This window comes from Pimephales promelas, chromosome 6, assembly GCF_988280905.1.
Source record: "Pimephales promelas chromosome 6, fPimPro1.hap1.1, whole genome shotgun sequence".
Classification (NCBI taxonomy): Eukaryota; Metazoa; Chordata; class Actinopteri; order Cypriniformes; family Leuciscidae; genus Pimephales; species Pimephales promelas.
The window spans coordinates 41042904-41064072 of record NC_142774.1 but is presented as its reverse complement, the minus strand read 5'-3'; the positions used below and the strand labels follow the sequence as shown (position 1 = coordinate 41064072).

General features: G+C 36.9%; 1 protein-coding gene across 9 annotated transcripts in view; it reads right to left on the bottom strand.

Annotated features, from left to right (window-relative positions):
- Positions 1 to 475: 475 nt before the first annotated feature.
- Positions 476 to 21169, bottom strand: part of runx1 (RUNX family transcription factor 1) — a 115433-nt gene continuing 94739 nt past the window's right edge. For 7 of the 9 annotated variants that reach the window (XM_039648350.2, XM_089132576.1, XM_089132577.1 and 4 more), the window contains 4 exons: positions 17015 to 17119; positions 12841 to 13002; positions 4050 to 4175; positions 476 to 2783 (listed from right to left, as the gene is read on the bottom strand). In XM_039648350.2, the coding sequence (XP_039504284.2) occupies positions 2281 to 2783; positions 4050 to 4175; positions 12841 to 13002; positions 17015 to 17119 (896 nt within the window). In that variant the 3' untranslated portion in view covers positions 476 to 2280. The remainder of the gene's footprint in view (positions 2784 to 4049; positions 4176 to 12840; positions 13003 to 17014; positions 17120 to 21169) is intronic. The other 2 variants (XM_089132580.1, XM_039648353.2) reach the window with 1 other exon arrangement.

The following is a 21169-nucleotide window of genomic DNA, read 5'->3' as shown; positions in this document are numbered from 1 at the left end:
CATTGCAATGCATCTGTACTTTAACTCAAGTATGGTTTTCAGGTAGTCTTTACACCTCTCCCTATATACTCATTATTTAAAAGACAATTAATATTCAATAATCAGATGAGAACAAAATCTGAATTGAGCTGGATAATGACACTAACTTTTCAGCATTAACACGGTTATTGATTTAATACAATAACAGTTATTGAAGCAAAAAGTGCTTTAATCCCAACTTTGTTTCAACTGAAACTGTTCAAATAATAATAATAATGAAAAAACTCTAAGATTTTAGAAAACTATCATTTACTAATGGAAACATGAGGGCTTATCTGTGCAAAATCTGCTGTGAAAATACTATGGTATTACATTTTTTGGACCAGCACTGTAGGCCTATACTTTGTATACTTTCTGGATAGTGTTTGAGCTGATTTGAAACGACACACACACACACACTGAACACAGTAATAAAGACACCAGCACTGTATAGAAATAAGCTTCTTCACAACAAAGTGATATATTATCCAAAGAAATGTTGAAAAGGGACAAAAAGGACAAAAAATAAGCTGCATTCCAGAAGGTTTTGCATGTTTCACAATTGTGGAAGTTGAGAACCGTGTCGTGTGTCAAAGTAATTTACAATCTATTTACACAAGAAATCATGATGTGATCCAGCGAACAGTCGGGAAGAGACTGTAAATCTCCCGGAGGGAACGAGCGTGACCGGGAGACGTCTCGTAAACCTGGAGATGTGTGTTTAACTAGAAGAGGCGTGATTGGCTCCTCCTCGGAAAAGGAGAAAGAGCGGGAAACTTTCTGTCCGTATGTCGAGATGTCGACCAGTTCAGTGACTTCAATCAATCCAGTCGTGAGCGGATCACACTGCAGACCCCAAACAGACCCCACGCAAGTCTATGAATGCAAACGCTTCGGATACACACGATCAAGTTCATGCATCATTACATGATGGACGTTAGTGTAAATCGCCAGTTTTCTCCAGTTATGGTGGAGTTTAAAGAAAACAGAGCGATTTTAAGTCAGTTAGTTGACATGTATAAATCATCGATCGACCTGAATGGAATATTAAATAGAGATCAACTGATATTATGTTATTTTTAGGGCTGTCAAACTATTAATCGCGATTAATCGCATCCAAAATAAAAGTTTGTGTTTACAAAATATATAAACACACACACATGCTTGTATATTTAAGAAACAAATATGATTTATAAAATATTTAAATTTATATAATATAAATTATGTATAAATATATATATACAGTATATACTATATAAAATATTTCTTAAATATATACAAGCATGTGTGTATATAATTATGCACAGTGCACCCACATATATTATGTAAACACAAACTTTTATTTTGGATGCGATTAATCCAAAGCCCTAGTTATTTTATATCTAGTGTCTGAACCAATATTTGAATTATTTCAATATTTCATTATTATTGTCAAAAAGCAGACATTTAAACAACACTGTAAAAAAATATGATCAATAAGTTATGACAAGTTTTTACATTGCTTTAACTCAACAATTTAAAATTTCAACTCATTTTTTTGTAATTTTAGGTTGATTGAACTTAAAAATTGAAGGCAGCTACTTTTTTTGTTAGATTGAATAAGCAACCAGTACAAAACATAAAATGCATAAATTTAATTTATGGCATTATGCATATAGTTATTTAGGATGTTTTACATCAGCTTCCTGAATGCAAAACTGAGTATCAGATGATACTAATTTTATTAAGTGTCTGTTAACCAAACCCATATTTATTTAAATATTTAATTATTGTCAAAAAGCGAACAGAACCAGCAATCATTACAGTACAAAAAAAAAAAGGACTTATTTTAATTTATGGCATATGATTCTTTTTTTAATGCAAAGTAGTTTTGCGATCGATAGATGGCTGAAAGTGATATTTTCTTTAGCGAAATGCATTTAAACACTTGCGTAGAGTGTGTTAGACATGAAACACAATGCTGGACGGCTGATAAAAGTACAGTGATGATGAGACGAACAACAGTAATAATAATAACAACAACAATAATTTTAATAATATAATAATAATAATAATACAAACTATCCACTTTGAAAACAAACAAACAAGCGAGTCTCATGCTGTGCTGTGATAAAATCCGTCCTTTGACTCAAATGTTCCAATCAGAAACCTCGTCGTTCAGCTGCCCGCGTCCTATTGGTCAAACCGACTGTCCTTCAAACGTCCACACGGCCATCCGTACGCGTCAGATATCTGTAACATCTAGAGAACTTGTGTTACACGTCAATACGGCCTCCAGACGGCTTCGACCGACATGCTAGTCGGCGAACTGCTGTGGCTTCCCTCGGCCTCGACCACGCCGTCGCTCTGATTGGGCAGCGACGGGTGCAGGAGGGCGGAGCCTGTGGAGGCGTTGGTGCACGGCGGTAAGATCCGCGGCGGCGAACGCTCTCCTCCCGGCATCATGGAGAACTGGTAGGATCCGGCGGCGCTGCTGTAGTACAGGTGATACGGGGACGAGCCGGCCTGAAACGGTCCCGTCTGAGCCTGCGAGGAGCCCGCGGGGTACGCCGGCGGGAGGTACGTGTGGTAGCGTCCCGCGGGGCTCGTCATGGCCGACATGCTGATGCCGATGGCGTTGGTGACGGGGGTGGGGGTGTAGGTGAACGGCCCGGTCGGGTACGGCACGCGCGGGTCCGAGAAACGCCCGTCCGGTAGAGAGGGGAGCGAGGGGAAGGAGCGATCCAGGCCGACGCGAGGATCAGTGAACGCCGTCAGGTCGGGACCTGCAGGGAAACAGAACATGTGCTCAGATGCGGTTTAACACACCCATAGATATTAGGCCTGTTGGAAAGAATTACGAAATTCGAATATAATTTGAATATTAAAAAAATCGATACTATTCGAACGCTGAAGCTACTGTTCGAATATTGCTTTTTAATATATACTGTATATATTATTTTTTCATTTTCTTTTATATGCAATCTTGCCTTTTCGCCGCCTTGGCTTACACGCATGTGAAAATTAAATGCCTTTGTTTCGTCTGATGAACAATAAAGTTTTTGAATCGTAACACAAGTGTGTAATCATAACAACCGTCAAAAATGGTAGCCTAAATGTTTAACGACGTAAAAAGCGCCCGTGAAGCGAAAAAAGCAAACATCTCAACGGATTCGGTGCGCATTGAGTCTAGTCAAACTGAAAAGAACGATATAAGTTTCCGAACTTATTTCCGATATATGTCCCTCTAGTGGACAGAACGTGTAACAACAACCGCATGTGGCATTGGCGATCCATAAGCCTGTGTAATGTCGTAAATATTAATAACAGGATAAATTTTAGCATTTAATATTCTAATATTATTTGAATATTAAATAAAATAAGGAATGGAATACGAATAAAGATATGCGTATGATGACATCACTGAGATCTGCGTATGATGACATCACTGGGGTCTCTTCTTACGAGAAACATCACATTTCATTGCTCTAACACATCTTAAAAAATATGCCTAAAAAAAGTCGGACTTGACGAGTATTCCCTTATCACGCCCATTTTGACGACTAGCTTACAAACTCTAATAGACATTACAGACAGATTTAGAAAGAAACATCGTATTTCTGACTCAACATGGCATTTATTACACGTAAAGTTTTAGGCTTATTCAACAGCCATTATTATTATTATTTTCAGAAGCTGCCTCTGAATTGGCATTTAGATAAATATTGACAGACCAAAACAGTTTGGTGACTAATATTCTTCAAAATATCTTATTTTATGATCATACAGGTTTGAAGCTACATGAGGATGAGAAAGTGACAGAAGTGTAATTTTTGGGCAAACTATCCCAAAATAAGATTTTTTTTTTAATGAAGTGACACTAAAATGGCCAGTAGGTGGCAGTAAACGTCTTAATGAGCAAGTCATTCATTTGATTCATTAGAACAGCCGATTCATTCAGGAATGAAGTAAATGACTCTCTTTATGAGCCACTGAATCAGCTGGTTCACAGATGAACAGCCATAATAATATATGTGTATGGAAACACTCACAGTGTATGGCGTTGCGGCTGGGTGAGATGGGGGTCGTGGGGTGGACCGTCGGGGTGGAGATCGGGCCCAGGTACGGGTACGACTGCTCGTACGACCAGGACGGAGACGTCTGCATCTGCCTTGAATCTGAAACCAAACATTAATATTCAATAAATGATGTTATGCCCGCTCCATTTCACTTCCAAATCCAAGACACACACTCACACAAATATAGAAATGTTATTTATGGCTACTAAGAAGAACACAGACATAAACAAACACACAAAATATAGTAAAAATAGTGAAAAATTATTACAATTTAAAATAACTGTCTTCTATGTGAATATATAGTAACGTCTAATTTATATCCTGAGATCAAAGTTGAATTTATCATCAGGGTCACATGACCCTTCAGAAATCACTCTAATATGAGAATCTGATGCTCAAGAAACATTTATGATTATTATCAGTGTTGAAAACTGCTTCATATTTCAGTGGAAACTGTTTTTTGATGAACAAAAAGTTTTTACTTGAAATAGACTCTTTTGCAACATTATAAATGTCACTTTTGAGCAATTTAATGCATCCTTGCTGAATAAACGTATTATTATTTTTGTTATTTTTTACCTATTGCCTAATAAGTTCAAACAACAATCGTCCACTTCTATTGAAGACAAACACTCCCTGTCCACATAATGGAGTGAGAGGAGCAGGAGGCGGAGAAGACATTCTCTCAGTATGTCTCTCTCTCTCTCTCTCTCTCTCTGGTCTAATAAACCGATGGCCTGCAGTCTTCCAGACAGAAGAGGAGGGAGAGCCATCAGAGAGGAAGCAAATTATGCACCGCGGCCAAAGAGTGTGTGGCCCGTTTCAAGTGCAGCCAGAGCGCGGCCCGCTGCCAGAACCCCCAGAAGTGTGTGTGAGTGTGTGTGTGTGTGAGCTCCTGATCTGGAGTCACACATGGCTGAGGAGCTGGAGGCGGATTCGGGCATCCGGTGCGAGACACACACACACAATGTAAGCTCTCAAACCTCATTCTCATGTTTTGAAAGACGTTTCTCTGAGGATCTATCATGCAGGTTTGGTTATGAAACTGTGTTGGGATTAGGGTTGGGTATCGTTCGAATTTGAACGATTCTGATTCCGATTCCTAACGATTCTGATTCCGATTCTTTTAAGAGGCAGGGTCAAAAAAGTTTAGCTAGCCTTGCTAACCAACGGTCTTTCTGAAGGAAATACTCCTTCTGTAAAAATAATCCTTTTGTCACAAATTTTGCATTTTGCCGAGATTTCGTTATTTTTAGAAAAGCGAAGCCACACTTTGGATCGCCGACGTAAGCTACTCATGTTCGACTCGCGCGGTTATGCCAACACTTCCGGTAGACGCTTCTTCGTTGGTGTTGTTCAGCGGTTTCTTCTTCCGCTCGGCGGACTGGGAATATCGAAACTAGGAATCGAAATTTTAACTTTTGAACGAAAAGTTAGTCCCGGTTCCAATCGATACTCGATTCTCGATACCCAACCCTAGTTGGGATCATGGAAAATGAACAGCGTACGGGAGGGCGAGTAAAAAAAGCTTTTCCTGAAAAGAAAATTCTCCAAGGTTCAATTTACCGGAGAGAAATTCGCTGTTAACAAAGTCTCGGCCATCAGAATGTAGAAGTGTGTGTCCAGCGTCCACAACTCATCAACTACTGGGAAAAATCAAAGCACACGCGATGAGAAGTCCGGCTGTGAGCTTTAAATATCGGATTTTACTGTAAAAATGAAGTTATGACCAGTGTTGGGTGTAACTAATTACTAAGTAATTACTGTAATTTAACTACTTTTCCCTTGAAAATGTAAAGTAAGGGATTACTCTTCATTTATCAGTAATAAATGATGTAATTGAGGTAAATACTGTGTATAGATCAATCCGATCTCACAGCGATTCGTAAGCATTTTATGAGGCGTCTAAAATATTATGACCGATGAATTATTGTAAAATATGTATGAAAACATTTTATAGTATTTATTTGAAAGAATTAAAACAGATTCATGTCTATCCTTGTATTATTCAGCTGGTTGAGACTGATATGGGATTTTGAAAGTAATTAGTAATTAAATACATTTTAGAGAGAGTAATTCATACAGTAATCTAATTACATTGTTGAAGAGGTAATTAGTAACTAGTAATGAATTACTTTTTTAGAGTAACTTACCCAACACTGGTTATGACAACTTGTGTTTTTAACATTGCTTTAACTCTTCAACATAACTCAGATTAATGTAATTTAAGTTTAAATGACTTTAAATTGAGTGCACTTTAAAATTGACAGCTCTTTTTGTACAGTGTAGAGCAACACACGTTACGCTACAAACACACTTCTGTCCAAACTTCCCTAATCTGAGCAAAACAAATGCAAACACAAGCTTCCTCAAATCGGCAGAGCTCGTCCGAACACACACACACACACACACACACACACACACACACAAGTCGTGTCCAGCTGCTTCTTATTTTCCACAGTTATGAAAAGAGAAGTAGCGGAGAACGAGAAAGAGAGAGAGAGAGAGAAAGAGAGAGAGCTCTTGAATGACTTAATAACGGTTTCCGCTGGCCGTAATCCCGCTCTATTCCTGGCCGGCGGATCAGAGGGAAGCGGGAAACTCTCTGTCCCGCGACACACTCGCTCCTGTCAGCGCTCACTCACACACATCAACGCAGCGGGAACATTTCACTGCTCAGGCTTTACTCTTCCACAGTTTCTCATCGAGAGCTGGACGATCGAGCCCAAAGCTGCTCATGTTTTCAATTTCAATGAAAGAATCTTCTACAGTCAAACTAACAATCAACATTTCTCTCATTATCTCAGTTTATGCGCCATAAAGTGCTGCCAACAGGAACGGTGTAGAGTGCCCTCTGGTGGACAAACTATACAACTCCAACACTCATGACATGGTTCAAGCGTGTTTCGTCCGTTTTTATTTTATTTTCGAAATATTCATTTATCGGCCATTATAACATTGGAAAATGCCTAATATCGGCCGATAATATCGGTCTGGCTCTAATTATAGCGTACTCCTGTGTAGGTATAACACCGTGTCCTAACTACACGCGACGCACTAAAATTCCAGCGGCAGCAAGTGTGTCTGTCCACACTAGACGCGACGCGACTGTGAGACGCCACACTCAAAAATCACAGCCATTCAGAACAGCGTGTGCTGGAAAGGGCACTGTTGGCCCGCACTCACATTGGAAATGGGTAAGGACATAATCAAATCAAGAAATAACATTATTAAAAATCAAAACATTAACAAAATATACTCATTGACTAATTTTGTTATGAAGTACAGTCGTATGTTTGCATAGAATCCATTTTGAACGCCGTATTACATGCTTTCAAAATCTGAGGTAAATTATCCGTTTTCTTGTGGCACAGTGACATTTTTAACTAAAAATAAATAATGTGTACTCATAACTAGGGTTGGGTATCGAGAATCGAGTATCGATTGGAACCGGGACTAACTTTTCGTTCAAAAGTTAAAATTTCGATTCCTAGTTTCGATATTCCCAGTCCGCCGAGCGGAAGAAGAAACCGCTGAACAACACCAACGAAGAAGCGTCTACCGGAAGTGTTGGCATAACCGCGCGAGTCGAACATGAGTACCTTACGTCGGCGATCCAAAGTGTGGCTTCGCTTTTCTAAAAATAGCGAAATCTCGGCAAAATTTGTGACAAAGGGATTATTTTTACAGAAGGAGTATTTCCTTCAGAAAGGCCGTTGGTTAGCAAGGTGAGCTAAACTTTTTTGACCCTGCCTCTTAAAAGAATCGGAATCGAGAATCGTTAGGAACCGGAATCGAAACAAGGAATCGGAATCAGAATCGTTCAAATTCAATCGATACCCAACCCTACTCATAATAACCAGTGTAATTTCTTCATTCTGTCAGCCGTGACGTCGCAGAAATAGGAACCGTTTCTAAATTAGAAACTTCGCGTGTCGCCGTCGCGTCTGGTTCAATTCAATTCAATTCAATCTTTATTTATATAGCGTCATTACAATACCCAGAAAGTTGCACAAAGCGCTTTCCATAAGGACAAAAGGACCGTTAGGACAAAAACTGATTAACATGGAAAAGATACCTTTTATCGCGTGTCGCGTCTATATTGTTGTAAGGGAACAATATAGTTTTGGGAAATAAAGGGGTAACAAGCAGATTTACAAGCAAATTATTTATAACGTCATTATTTTAAAACTAACAGGAACCTATTCTGTTAATATATTCCAGGCAAAAATTGTACGTCTGTCGTATATAAAAGTTATCGTCACATTTCTGGCAAAATATGTTTTTTGACGTCTGTGGCTTGAAAATTAAACATATATATATGAAGAGTTCAGATGCAAAAGCCTCTAAATGCCATTTGAAATTTTCTTCTAGAATAATAATTTTTACCAAGCTTGTATATTTAAATTCAGTAATTTCACTTAAATGGCAATTAATAGGTAATTATCATTGCCATTTAAGTGAAATCACTGAACTTAAATATACAAGCTTGATAAAAATGACCATTTTAGAAGAAAATTTCAAATGGCACTTAGAGGCTTTTGCATCTGATCTCTTCATATATATATATATATATATATGGCTGTACATAAGCACAGTATGATATAAATGAATTTATTATTTAAACATTGTTTACTTAAAGTTAAGTCAACCCAGAGATGCCAAAATTACCCTGTAAAATTGCACAAGAACATATTTTGCCAGAAATGTGACGATAATTTTTTATATACGACAGACGTACAATTTTCGCCTGGAATATATTAACAGAATAGGTACATGTTAGTTTTAAAATAATAACATCATAAATAATTTGTTTGTATATCTACTTATTAGCCCTTAATTAAACTTAAAAACGTATACCAACACGCTACGTAATTTGGGTTTACTTACGCAGTCGTAAAATACAGTGTTACCAAACTTTTCAGTCAAAAATGCACCAGAAGAGGCTAAAACGACTTTGGTGACTAAGACAATGGTTTTGGTTTTGCCTGCATATTGAAATCCACTTGAATAAAATCAAACAGCTCTAGATTTGGTTGAGGGATTTTCACACAAGCCTGTTTCCTGTCAAGCACGTCTCACTTCCTCTTTTCTGCGTTCTACTTCCTCCTCGTTACATGCGCAAGGTGCTCGCCTTTCTCTCTCTCACACACACACACACCTTTCTCCCATCTGCACCCATGAAGGGGAAGAGAAACTAAGAGGATCTCAGTGTTTTCAGATTGGGAAATGTTTTAACCAGCGCATGAAAAGCAGAAGTGCCAAACTTAGAGCTGTCGTCAGTTCATTTCTCAGAAGATCATTTAAAATTAATACTTCTGTTCAGCACGCATGCATTCAATCCATCAAAAGTGATAGTAAAAACGTTAATAATGATGAGTCTATTTCATTTAAATGCTGTTTTTAACGGCATGTATCAGAATGACCGTTTTCAACACTGATAATAATCATAAATGTTTCATCCGATCCTCCTGAAGGGTCATGTGACACAGTAATGATGCTGAAAATTCACAGGATATAAATTACATGTTACTATATGAAGAGTTCAGATGCAAAAGCCTCTAAATGCCATTTGAAATTTTCTTCTTTAATGATGATTTTTATCAAACTTGTATATTTAAGTTCAGTAATTTCACTTAAATAACAATTAATAGGTAATTATCATTGCCATTTAAGTGAAATTACTGAACTTAAATATACACGTTTGATAAAAATCATCATTAAAGAAGAAAATTTCAAATGGCATTTAGAGGCTTTTGCATCTGAACTCTTCATATATTCACATAGAAAACAGCTGTGTTAAATTGTAATAATATTTCACTGTTTTTACTGTACTTTTGATCAAGTAAACACAGCCTCGACGAGAACGAGAGACTCAGATTCATTTTCTGTGTAAATCTGTTGCACTTCATCTGGCCGTTTCAATGCAGAAACACACCCCGCTTATTCCTAACTGGAAGCGTAATCAAATTACCGGAAATATTTCATAAACGAATATGCCTCGCCACACTCCAACAGCATGAGTCTGCAGGAATGTCCCAGAGTTCAGTGTGTGTGAAACACCCCCGCGCCGCTTTAATCGAAGCAAACGTGTAATTTGAACATTCCTCTGTACAGTAAAAGAGCCGATATTTACATCTGGCCTCTCTGTAGTGTGAAACAAAAGAAACGATGAAAGAGCAGAGAAACAGTTGCGGACACCACAAGGCTTTGGCTGATTGTTATTGGGGCTTAAACGCTGTGTGTGTGTGACTGTGTGTGTGTGTGTGTGTGGCACGCTCTGGCATGCTTGTCTAAGCTCCAATCAAAGGAGGCCTTGTTCACTGTATTTGTTATGTCTGAACGTCCGATGATGTGTGATGTGTCCCAACTTCCCCCCGTCACCTGCCAGGAACAAGCAGAACCAATAACAACGTGCCGTACACACACACAAATGCACACAAATGTACACACACACACACACACACACACAAATGCACATATAAATGCACACACACACATACACACATATGCACACACACAAATGCTCACAAATGTACACACAAACATACACACACATGCACACACACACACACACACACACACACACACAAATGCAAACATATGCACACACAAATGCTCACAAATGCATACACACACACACACACACACACACACACATGCACACATATGTACACAAACACACACACACACACACACACACACACACAAATGCACACACACAAATGCACACATATGTACACAAACACACACACACACACACACAAATGCACACATATGCACACACACAAATGCACACACACACACACACACACACACAAATGCACACATATGTACACAAACACACACACACACACACACACAAATGCACACATATGCACACACACAAATGCACACACACACACAAATGCACACATATGCACACACATGCACACACACACAAATGCACACACACACACACACACACACACACAAATGCACACATATGCACACACACAAATGCACACACACACACACACACACACACACAAATGCACACATATGCACACCTATGTACACACACAAACACACACACACAAACACACACACAAATGCACACACATGCACACACACACAAATGCACACACACACACACACACACACACACAAATGCACACATATGTACACAAACACACACACACACACACAAATGCACACATATGCACACACACAAATGCACACACACACACACACACACACACAAATGCACACATATGCACACCTATGTACACACACACACACACACACACACACACAAATGCACAGACACAAATGCATACACAAATGCACACACTCACAAATGCACGCACACACACAAATGCATACACATGCACACACACACAAATGCACACATATGTACACACACACACACACACTCTTGTGTTTCCTTTCACTATCACTCTAGTACACTAATGTAAAAGCACAAAACAAAAAAGTGTCTGGAGCAAATTCTGACTCATTTTATAAAATGTTGCTATATACTGTATATATTGTATATATATATATATTTATACAAGACCATTTACTGACATCAGAAAACGCTGAACATGCAAATATGTTCTCAGGGGGAGTTTTGTAAATATTGTCCATCAGATGAGTTCAGCTTCTCTTATATAGACTGGTGCGGTTTAAGCAGAACATAAACAAGTGTGGGAATCCCTGCAATAGACGAATGAAAACTGAACAATAATCGGACAGAACAGAGCGGAACCGACACCAGCGAAAAATAATGCATTTCCATATTGTGTCACTCCCTTAAAAAGTAGCTAATCGCGTTCAGAATTAGCATTACTCTACTTCTTTAGAAAAGTAATGCATTATGTTACTTTTGCATTACTTTTTATTTATAACAAAAAGAGTTATATTTTTGGGCGTACAGTAACGAGCGCAACTCAAGCAAACCTTTCAGCGGTAAAAAAAAACAACAATAAAATAATCTATAGTCATTTTTGTTTATATGGCCAGAAGCAAGTACATTGGTCAATAAAGTGAGATTAAATGCATAAAAATGTATGTTTTATTTAACATATTTAGTTTTGCTAATTTCACTGATTTTAATCACTTTGAGGAATATTGATTTTTTTTTTTTTTTGTATGCAAGTGAGATGAGAAAAGCACTTTTACATTACAATAACCATCATGTTCACACACACACACACACACACACACACACACACACACACACACGCGCGTCTGCACTTCCATTTGTCTCAACATGGGGACAGGAGAGCTGTCAGTCAACACATGGGAACACGTATCTGAAAAAGTAACTCAGATATATTGTTGTAAATTTTAAAAGTAATGCATTACTTTACTAGTTACTTGAAAAAGTAATCTGATTACATAACTCAAGTTGAAATGTTGCCATCAGGTATTGATTGATTGATTGATTATTTGATCACTTTAATTTAAAAAAATATATAAACAGTAGTCTGTGTCATACATTAAAAATACATAAATACTCAGGGATGACACAATAAAGCCTGAAGACTTTAAGGTTCAAGGTTAAGGTACGAGAGCAGCAGATTCAACCGGTTTACGAACTCGTTTATTCCTTCGGCCATTAAGCTATTAAATAACACGAGTAATTATTATAATCTATTCTTGTTTTATGTGATGCATTGGCTGTATTTTTTTCCCTCTGGGACAATAAAGTAAACCTTAAACCTTAAAGTTAGTTGTAATGAGTTACCCCAACACTGATGCAGAGATAGGTGTAACTCACCGGGGACCTGGCTGTGGGCGGGGCTGCTGAAAGGGGGCGTGGTCAGGGCGGGGCGGGGGGCGGGGCCATGGTGTGGACTGCAGCGCATGGCACTTCGCCTCAACTGCTCAGAGAAAGCTAACGCGCCGGGCTTTACCGCTTCATCCGGCTTCTGTCGGTGGCCTGGACACACACACACACACACACACACACAGAACGGACATGAGAGAGAACGATTCAGTTACTGAGTGTCCATTAACAGAACCAAAGCCACTTAAGCACACAAACACAACAACTATTAGACATGTACACTATGATCTGAGCACCAGTAGATTAATGCTTACTAAATGCTGATTACAAATTGCCGTTATTAAACGTAATCTATTGAATTACAAATATTAGGTAATGTAGTCTATTCGGACTACTTTTAGATTACTTTGGACCCAACTTATTTGACACATGGATTTAAAGAATTGTTGTGCACCATATTGATAAAAAAAATAAATAAAATGTTATTATCAACAAATAGAAGTGCATTAAACACCAAATTGGGTTTGTGAAAGCTGATAATTAAATGAAATCATAAAAATGAACAGTGAAAACAGAAACAGTAAAAGTTGAACATTAACAACTAGGGCTGTCAAACGATTAATTGCGATTAATCGCATCCAAATTAAAAGTTTGTGTTTACATAATAAATGTGGGTGCACTGTGTATAATTATTTTGTATATATAAATACACACACATGCTTGTATATTTAAGAAAAAAATATTATTTATATATAAAATATATATTTATATATAATATATAAATCTATATACAGTATATACATGAAAATATTTCTTAAATATATACAAGCATGTGTGTGTATGTATATTTATACAAAATAATTATACACAGTGCACCCACATTTATTATGTAAACACAAACTTTTATTTTGGATGCGATTAATCGCGATTAATCGTTTGACAGCCCTATTAACAACAAACTGTTTATGTGTACCTGCAAAAGTCATTCGACATCAGAGAACCGTGAACATGCAAAAGTTTTATTAAATTATTGAAAAAATTAACTTAAAATAAATATAGATAGTGGTTCCATATGTGGAAACACTGGTGTAATTGTCTTCAGGTAGAACAATGATTTTCTTTTTATTATTTTGTTTGTTTTTATATGTATGTATTAGGGCTGTCAAACAATTAATCGCGATTAATCGCATCCAAAATAAAAGTTTGTGTTTACATAATATATGTGGGTGCACTGTGTATAATTATTTTATATATATAAATACACACACATGCTTGTATATATTTAATAAATATTTTCATGTATATACTATTTATATATAATTTATATTATATAAATATCAATATTTTATATAAACATAATGTTTTTTTCTTAAATATACATGCATGTGTATGTATTTATTTATATATATATACAAAATAATTATACACAGTGCACTCACATATATTATGTAAACACAAACTTTTATTTTGGATGCAATTAATCGCGATTAATCATTTGACAGCCCTAATATGTATGTATGCATGTGCATTATGGTCTATTCATGTATTGATGTGGGTAAGATTTGGACCTTGAGTCTGTAATACAAGTTTTGATTGATCGACATGTGTGGAATTAAATAATTTTTAATAATATAATAATAATAATAATCACGTAATCCATAAAAAAGCAACGGTAATCTGACTTTTAAAATGTAATATACATTATTAGAATCTGATTACATAATCCAGAGTACAAGTACAGCACTGCTGACCACACACACACACACACAGACATCCTACTAATGGGGCTAAATGAGGAGACCAGCGTGTCACTGCTCCAGTAGGGGGCGCTGTTCTGTCTGGTGTGTGTGTGGCTCTGACCTCACACATAGAGACTGGGATTAATGATCACAGGTGACGGAAAGGAACAGAAAGGACAGCTGTGTGAAGCCATCATCCGCACGCGAGCGAGGAAGTCCTGCTGAAACCAGAGAGCTTTGAAGACCCGGCCAGCGCATCCCGCCAGACTGACCCGGAGTATATGCGGAGTGGCGCCGTCCGGAGGATTCCCGACCGGAATAACGGACCAGCGGGGAATAGAGCGGCCAACATGTGCGCGATACACATTCATATACAGACACACACGCTATTAAAACACACTTTACACGAGTGTGAGCAACACTAACTACATTAAAACCACCAGGATTCAGACATATACCAATACAAAATAACAGGTGATAAGCTTTTTAATAATAATAATAATAATGAACATTAATAAATATTATTAAAATATTATAGTCACTAAATAATAATATAAATAACAACAATAATAATAAACTTAGTACATAGTAAATATTATTGTATTAATTCATTATTCATTAATATAATTAGTAAAGTATTATTATTAGTAGAAATATTAACAACAATAATGGAACACCAATAATAATACTTTAGTAACTATAATTATTTTAACTAATAATATTTATGTATTAAGATGTTATTATTATATTTTCATTATTATTAATAATACTTTAGCAACTTTCATAATTAGTTAATACATATGATAATAACAATACAAATATAATAATAATAATATATCAATTCATAATAAATATTATAAGTAAAATTAATTATAATATAAACATTGTTCATTATTATTAATAATATGAATACTAATTTATTATTATTATTAATAATAATAATAATAATTAAGCATAATTATTATTAATAATAATATTAATAACAATAATAATACTTTAGTAATTATAATTATTTTAACTAATAATATTTCTGTATTATTAAACATGTTATTATTATTATTATAGCAACTTTCGTTACTAGTTAATACATATGATAATAATAACGGAAAATAATAATAATATATGAATACATCATAAATATTATAAGTAAAATTAATTATAATATAAATATTGTTCATTATTATTAATAATACTAATATTACATCATTAATCATAATAATTAATTAATACAATAGTAATAATTAAGCATACTTATTATTCATAATAATATTCAAAGACAATAATGGAAAAACATAATAATTATAATTGTTTTTTACTAATAATACCTATTATGTATTAAGATGTATTTATTAGTACATTTATTAAATGTATAAATTACTTAATACAATAATTATTATTAATTATAATAATAAAAAACATAATCTTAAAGGTTATTACTAAAAATAATTATTTATTAATTATAATTAATCCTACTAATAAGTATGTACCTCGGATACCATGTCGTACGGGACATAAATATTAACTGTGAACCAACATCCTGTAACAATCAGACTTCAATCTCACCAGTCGAATCACAGCAAAGACTAAATGAAACCTCATCCTGCAAGCAACACACACCCTCACGCCGACAGACACACCACATCAAACAGGCCAGCCGAGGCTGACGAAACCCGTGATGACATGAGGATAAAACACCAGCCGCTAGTGCACACGCTAGCCTGAACGCTAGTATGGCCACAACTCGCTTTTTAAAGGGGTGCTTGAATATGATTTCACTTTTTTAACGTTAGTTAGTGTGTAATGTTGCTGTGTGAGCGTAAACAACATCTGCAAAGTTACGACGTTTTAAAGTTACAAATCGCTTTATCAAGGACTACAACAAACGGCTGATAGGAACTACAACGAGCTTCTTCATGGGCTAGTGACATCACAAACCCTAAAATTTACATAAACCCCGCCCTCGGGAACTAGATGTGTAGGTTATCATGACATATTATAACATAAACATTGAACATAAAAGGCTAAAAGTTTTTTAAATGTTCAGTGTGTGTGTGTGGGGTAATAGGAGCTGCTAACACACACACACACACACACACACACACGCACACACACACACACAAGCTTTTGTAGCTCCGCCCTCTGTGCTGGGAGCAGCAGCTCATTTGCATTTAAAGGGACACTCACAAAAATTGTGTGTTTTTGCTCACCCTCAAAAGGGACAATTTTAACATGCTCTGAAAATATCACACACACACACACACACACACACACACACACACTGGGGACATCAGAGGCTTATTTTACATCTTGTTAAAAGAATCCCTTTAACACTTAAAAATGTCTGAAGGTCATGTGACAATGTAGCATATCTAACGTGCACGTTTATAAGTGTGATGCAACTGTGTGTGTGTGTGTGTGAGACTCACGGCGTGGTTCTCGGGGCCCGTCCACCGTGATCTTTATGGCTCTCTGATACGTGGCCACTTGAGGAGGGTTTGTGAAGACCGTGATGGTGAGCGTGAAACTCTTCCCTGAGAAACACAAACACACACAGGGGTCAGAGGTCATCATCTGCAGTCAGAATCAGCGCTGGATATATTTATTAGTTGCTACATGTCAGATGTGTTCGTTTAAGGAGTGTGAGACTGTAAAACACACAGGCGAGACGACACTATTTCTGGATGAAGACGTCTGATGGACGGCTGTCGTCATTAGAGCATAAAAAACCCACAATCAGAGACAGAAGGGAATTTACAGGCGCTTTGTGTCCTTAAACAGAGACAGAGTTCAGACGGTACAGACGAGACACGGGCCAAACAACACGTCATGTGACCGAGGCCCCAAATAAACAGAGGACACATGGAGGATCTCGGAGAGAGAGAGAGAGAGAGAGAGAGAGAGAGAAATCAAGTCTGAAAATAATTCAGTGAGATATTGAGAGGAGCCACGACACAAAGACAGGCAGATTTCACATGTATAAATGCTCACACACAGACACACACACACACACACACATACACTCACTCACTCACTAGATGCTCTCTCATACACACAGACACACTCTCACTCACTCACTCGATGCTCTCTCTCTCTCTAAATCAATCAGTCAATATTGCATTTAAAAAGTCAAAAGAAAGAAATAGTATTTTGCATAAAGAGAATACAGGACCTTTAGGACATTATTTTCAATTCTCAGCACTTTAATCCAAAACGTCATAAACACGTCACATAAAATGATGAGAAGCAGCATAACAAAAATTACAGTAAAACACCCAAAGTAAAAAAGTACAAAACAGGTTTAATTTTCTTTATCTAAAATATAGTTCCTTTATTTTTTTTTCTTTATTTCTAATCTATTTCCATATGCAACCATCTACTGTATATTATGGTCAGTCATTTTTTTTTTTTTACTTTTTGTTTAAAGTACGTTTTCTATGTACGTCTTTGAGCAAAATACAGTAAAATTCTGAAATATTAATATTATTATGTTTTCTGTGTGAATATATCGTAAAGTGTAATTTATATCCTGTGATCAAATCATCATTACTCCAGTCTTCAGGGTCACATGATCCTTCAGAAATCACTCTAATATGAGGATCTGATGCTCAACAAACATTAATGATTATTATCAGTGTAATTGTGAGTGTTTTGAGAGGTATTTTGGACTTCACTGGTGCCAAACGACTGGAAAACACACTGACTCGCCTGAAATTCATTGTTTGTATTAATTCACACACACACACTCAATAATATTTTATTTACGCTTTCATAATGAGCTTCTTCTCTGACACTATAGGACGAGACGTGCATATGTGTAGAACTACACAACTATGAACTGAGAGGATTATGGGAGCTGTACCCACAATTCCTGATGCTTTCACCTGTCACTCATCGCTATGGCGATGAGAAGGACCCCAGAGAGGCGTCCCTTTGCGTGCCAGAAGCAGGTTTGAGTTACACAGCACTAAACGGGCCTAAGATCGTCGGCCAAAGAAAGGTACGGTTACACACACACGCGCGCAGTAGTCGCTATACGGCCAGAAACATAGAGCTGGGAAAAACTCCAAGCTGTTCCCCAAAATATGGGGAACAAAATAACTACGGGTTTGACCACACACACGTAGCACAGATGTGCAGTCCGATGCCAGGTGCTATTCTGAGCGCAGTCGCTTTGACAACACCGATCCACTTCTGTCTACGATGATCTCACACAGACATAAACACACAAACACACACTCACAATCTGCACTTACTACAGGACGTTCACAACATTCACTTTACAGAAAAGTGCTATGGTATTCTTGAGTACCATGTTAAAACCACGATATGTGTCAGATTGCATTATAATACCATGTTTGTGGACAGGCAGTGTGGAACTGAAGTACCATGCAAATAAATACCACAATAAAGCCTTAAAGGAGTAGTTCACTTTAAAAAAACTTTTGCTGATAATTTACTCGCCCCCATGTCATCCAAGATGTCCATGTCTTTCTTTCTTCAGTGGAAAAGAAATTAAGGTTTTTGATGAAAACATTCCAAGATTTTCTCCATATAATGGACTTCAATGGGGACCAAACGGTTCAAGGTCCAGTGCAAACTGTTCAAAGGGCTTTAAACGACTCCAGACGATGAATAAGACTCTTATCAAGCGAAACGATCGCTCGTTTAATAAATAAATAACATAGTTTAAGTTTTATAAGCTCAAACGGAAAAAGATTCGTTCATCTTGATGAACGAGTTCGAACAGGAGAGTCACGAACGCGCATCACAGAACACAGCATTTGAGCTTATAAAAGTTAAACTTTGTTATTTATTTATTAAACGAGCGATCGTTCCGCTTGATAAGAGTCTTATTCATCGTCTGGAGTCGTTTAAAGCCCTTTGAACAGTTTGCACTGAAACTGTCTTACCGTTTGGACCCCATCGAAGTCCATTATATGGAGAAAACCCTGGAATAGTGAAGTAGTGAAAATCGGCCTCATCAAATAAATAAAGTACCATAATATCTGATTTCATATTTGAGCAGTCTTTTACTGCGATAACACCATGATGTTTTGGAGGCATGTAAATTAATCCCCTGCTATATTTATGTGGTAATGTATTAGTATCTGCCACTGCCACAGTACGTTTTTGTGCATGAATCCTCAAGAAATATAAATGCAAAAAAACTAATTTGTTCCTGTCTAACACACACACACACACACACACACACACTGTGGTTCAGTGGTTTAGCGTCTGGACGGGAGTCGTTCTGTCTGAGAGACTCAGTGTCCAAACAGGGAGGAAGTGCACAGTGTTTCTCAGGGGGACGATCCCCATACAAAGTGTGTGTGTGTGTGTGTGTGTGGTGGTGGAATTTGTTTATAATTTGTTTATCTGTGTCTATGTTACTGTACGCCGTGTGTGTGCACTGACAAGTCCAACTGACACAGCAAGACTCTTAATAAATGTACCTGAAGACATCGAGTGAATCAACAGCGAGAACGAAACGCTTGATGGACATCAAAAGCCACACACACACACAGATGCAGTCTTTGCTGTCTTATCTACACATCTGCATAATACAGAGTAGCAAGAGTGTGTAGATATGCATAGTTTACATTTCTCCCTTGCTTAACACACTCTTGCTGTTTTTTTTTCTTTTCCGGCACTAATCGCTTCCATCGCAGCTGCTCTCACAAACACACACACACAAAACACAAGCGTCGCTTGGATAAACAACACTCACTGAAATGCAAGACTTTCATGCAATAAAATATTTTTTGTGTGTAACAATCTCGACTAAACATTCACGCTCCTCTCTGTACACAAACATTTCATTTTGCATTCTGTCACACACCTGTTGCAAACATTGCCCCTATTATGCTGCGTTCAAATGATGATGCAGACAAAAGAGGGCAGGACAAAGGAGTGTGTTTATCGCAGGCCCAGGCATGTGTGTTAAAGGCAGGAGTGTATCAACGAAATCACATCGGGCCTTGAATAGAGCCCTGTGGGACCCCTTACTGCTTTCCCAGAAGCTCGTCATCCTGTTGACTAACTACTCTGTCATCTCATCAATACCATCAGAAGTCGTCCCAAGAGATGCGTTATGAATTTTGAACGGCCACAAAAATGTCATTACTGCACACAGAGAAGTGCTTCAAACTAGTGTATATGAAGAGTTCAGATGCAAAAGCCTCTAAATGCCATTTGAAATTTTCTTCTAAAATGATCATTTTTATCAAGCTTGTATATTTAAGTTCAGTAATTTCACTTAAAAGACAATTAATAGGTAATCTTCATTGCCATTTAAGTGAAATTATTGAACTTAAATATACAAGCTTGATAAAAATGACCATTTTAGAAGAAAATTTCAAATGGCACTTAGAGGCTTTTGCATCTGAACTCTTCATATATATATATATATATATATATATATATATATATGGCTGTACATAAGCACAGTATGATATAAATGAATTTATTGTTTAAACATTGAAAATGTAATGTTAAGTCAACCCAGAGATGCCAAAATTACCCTGTAAAATTGCACAAGAACATATTTTGCCAGAAATGTGACGATAATTTTTTATATACGA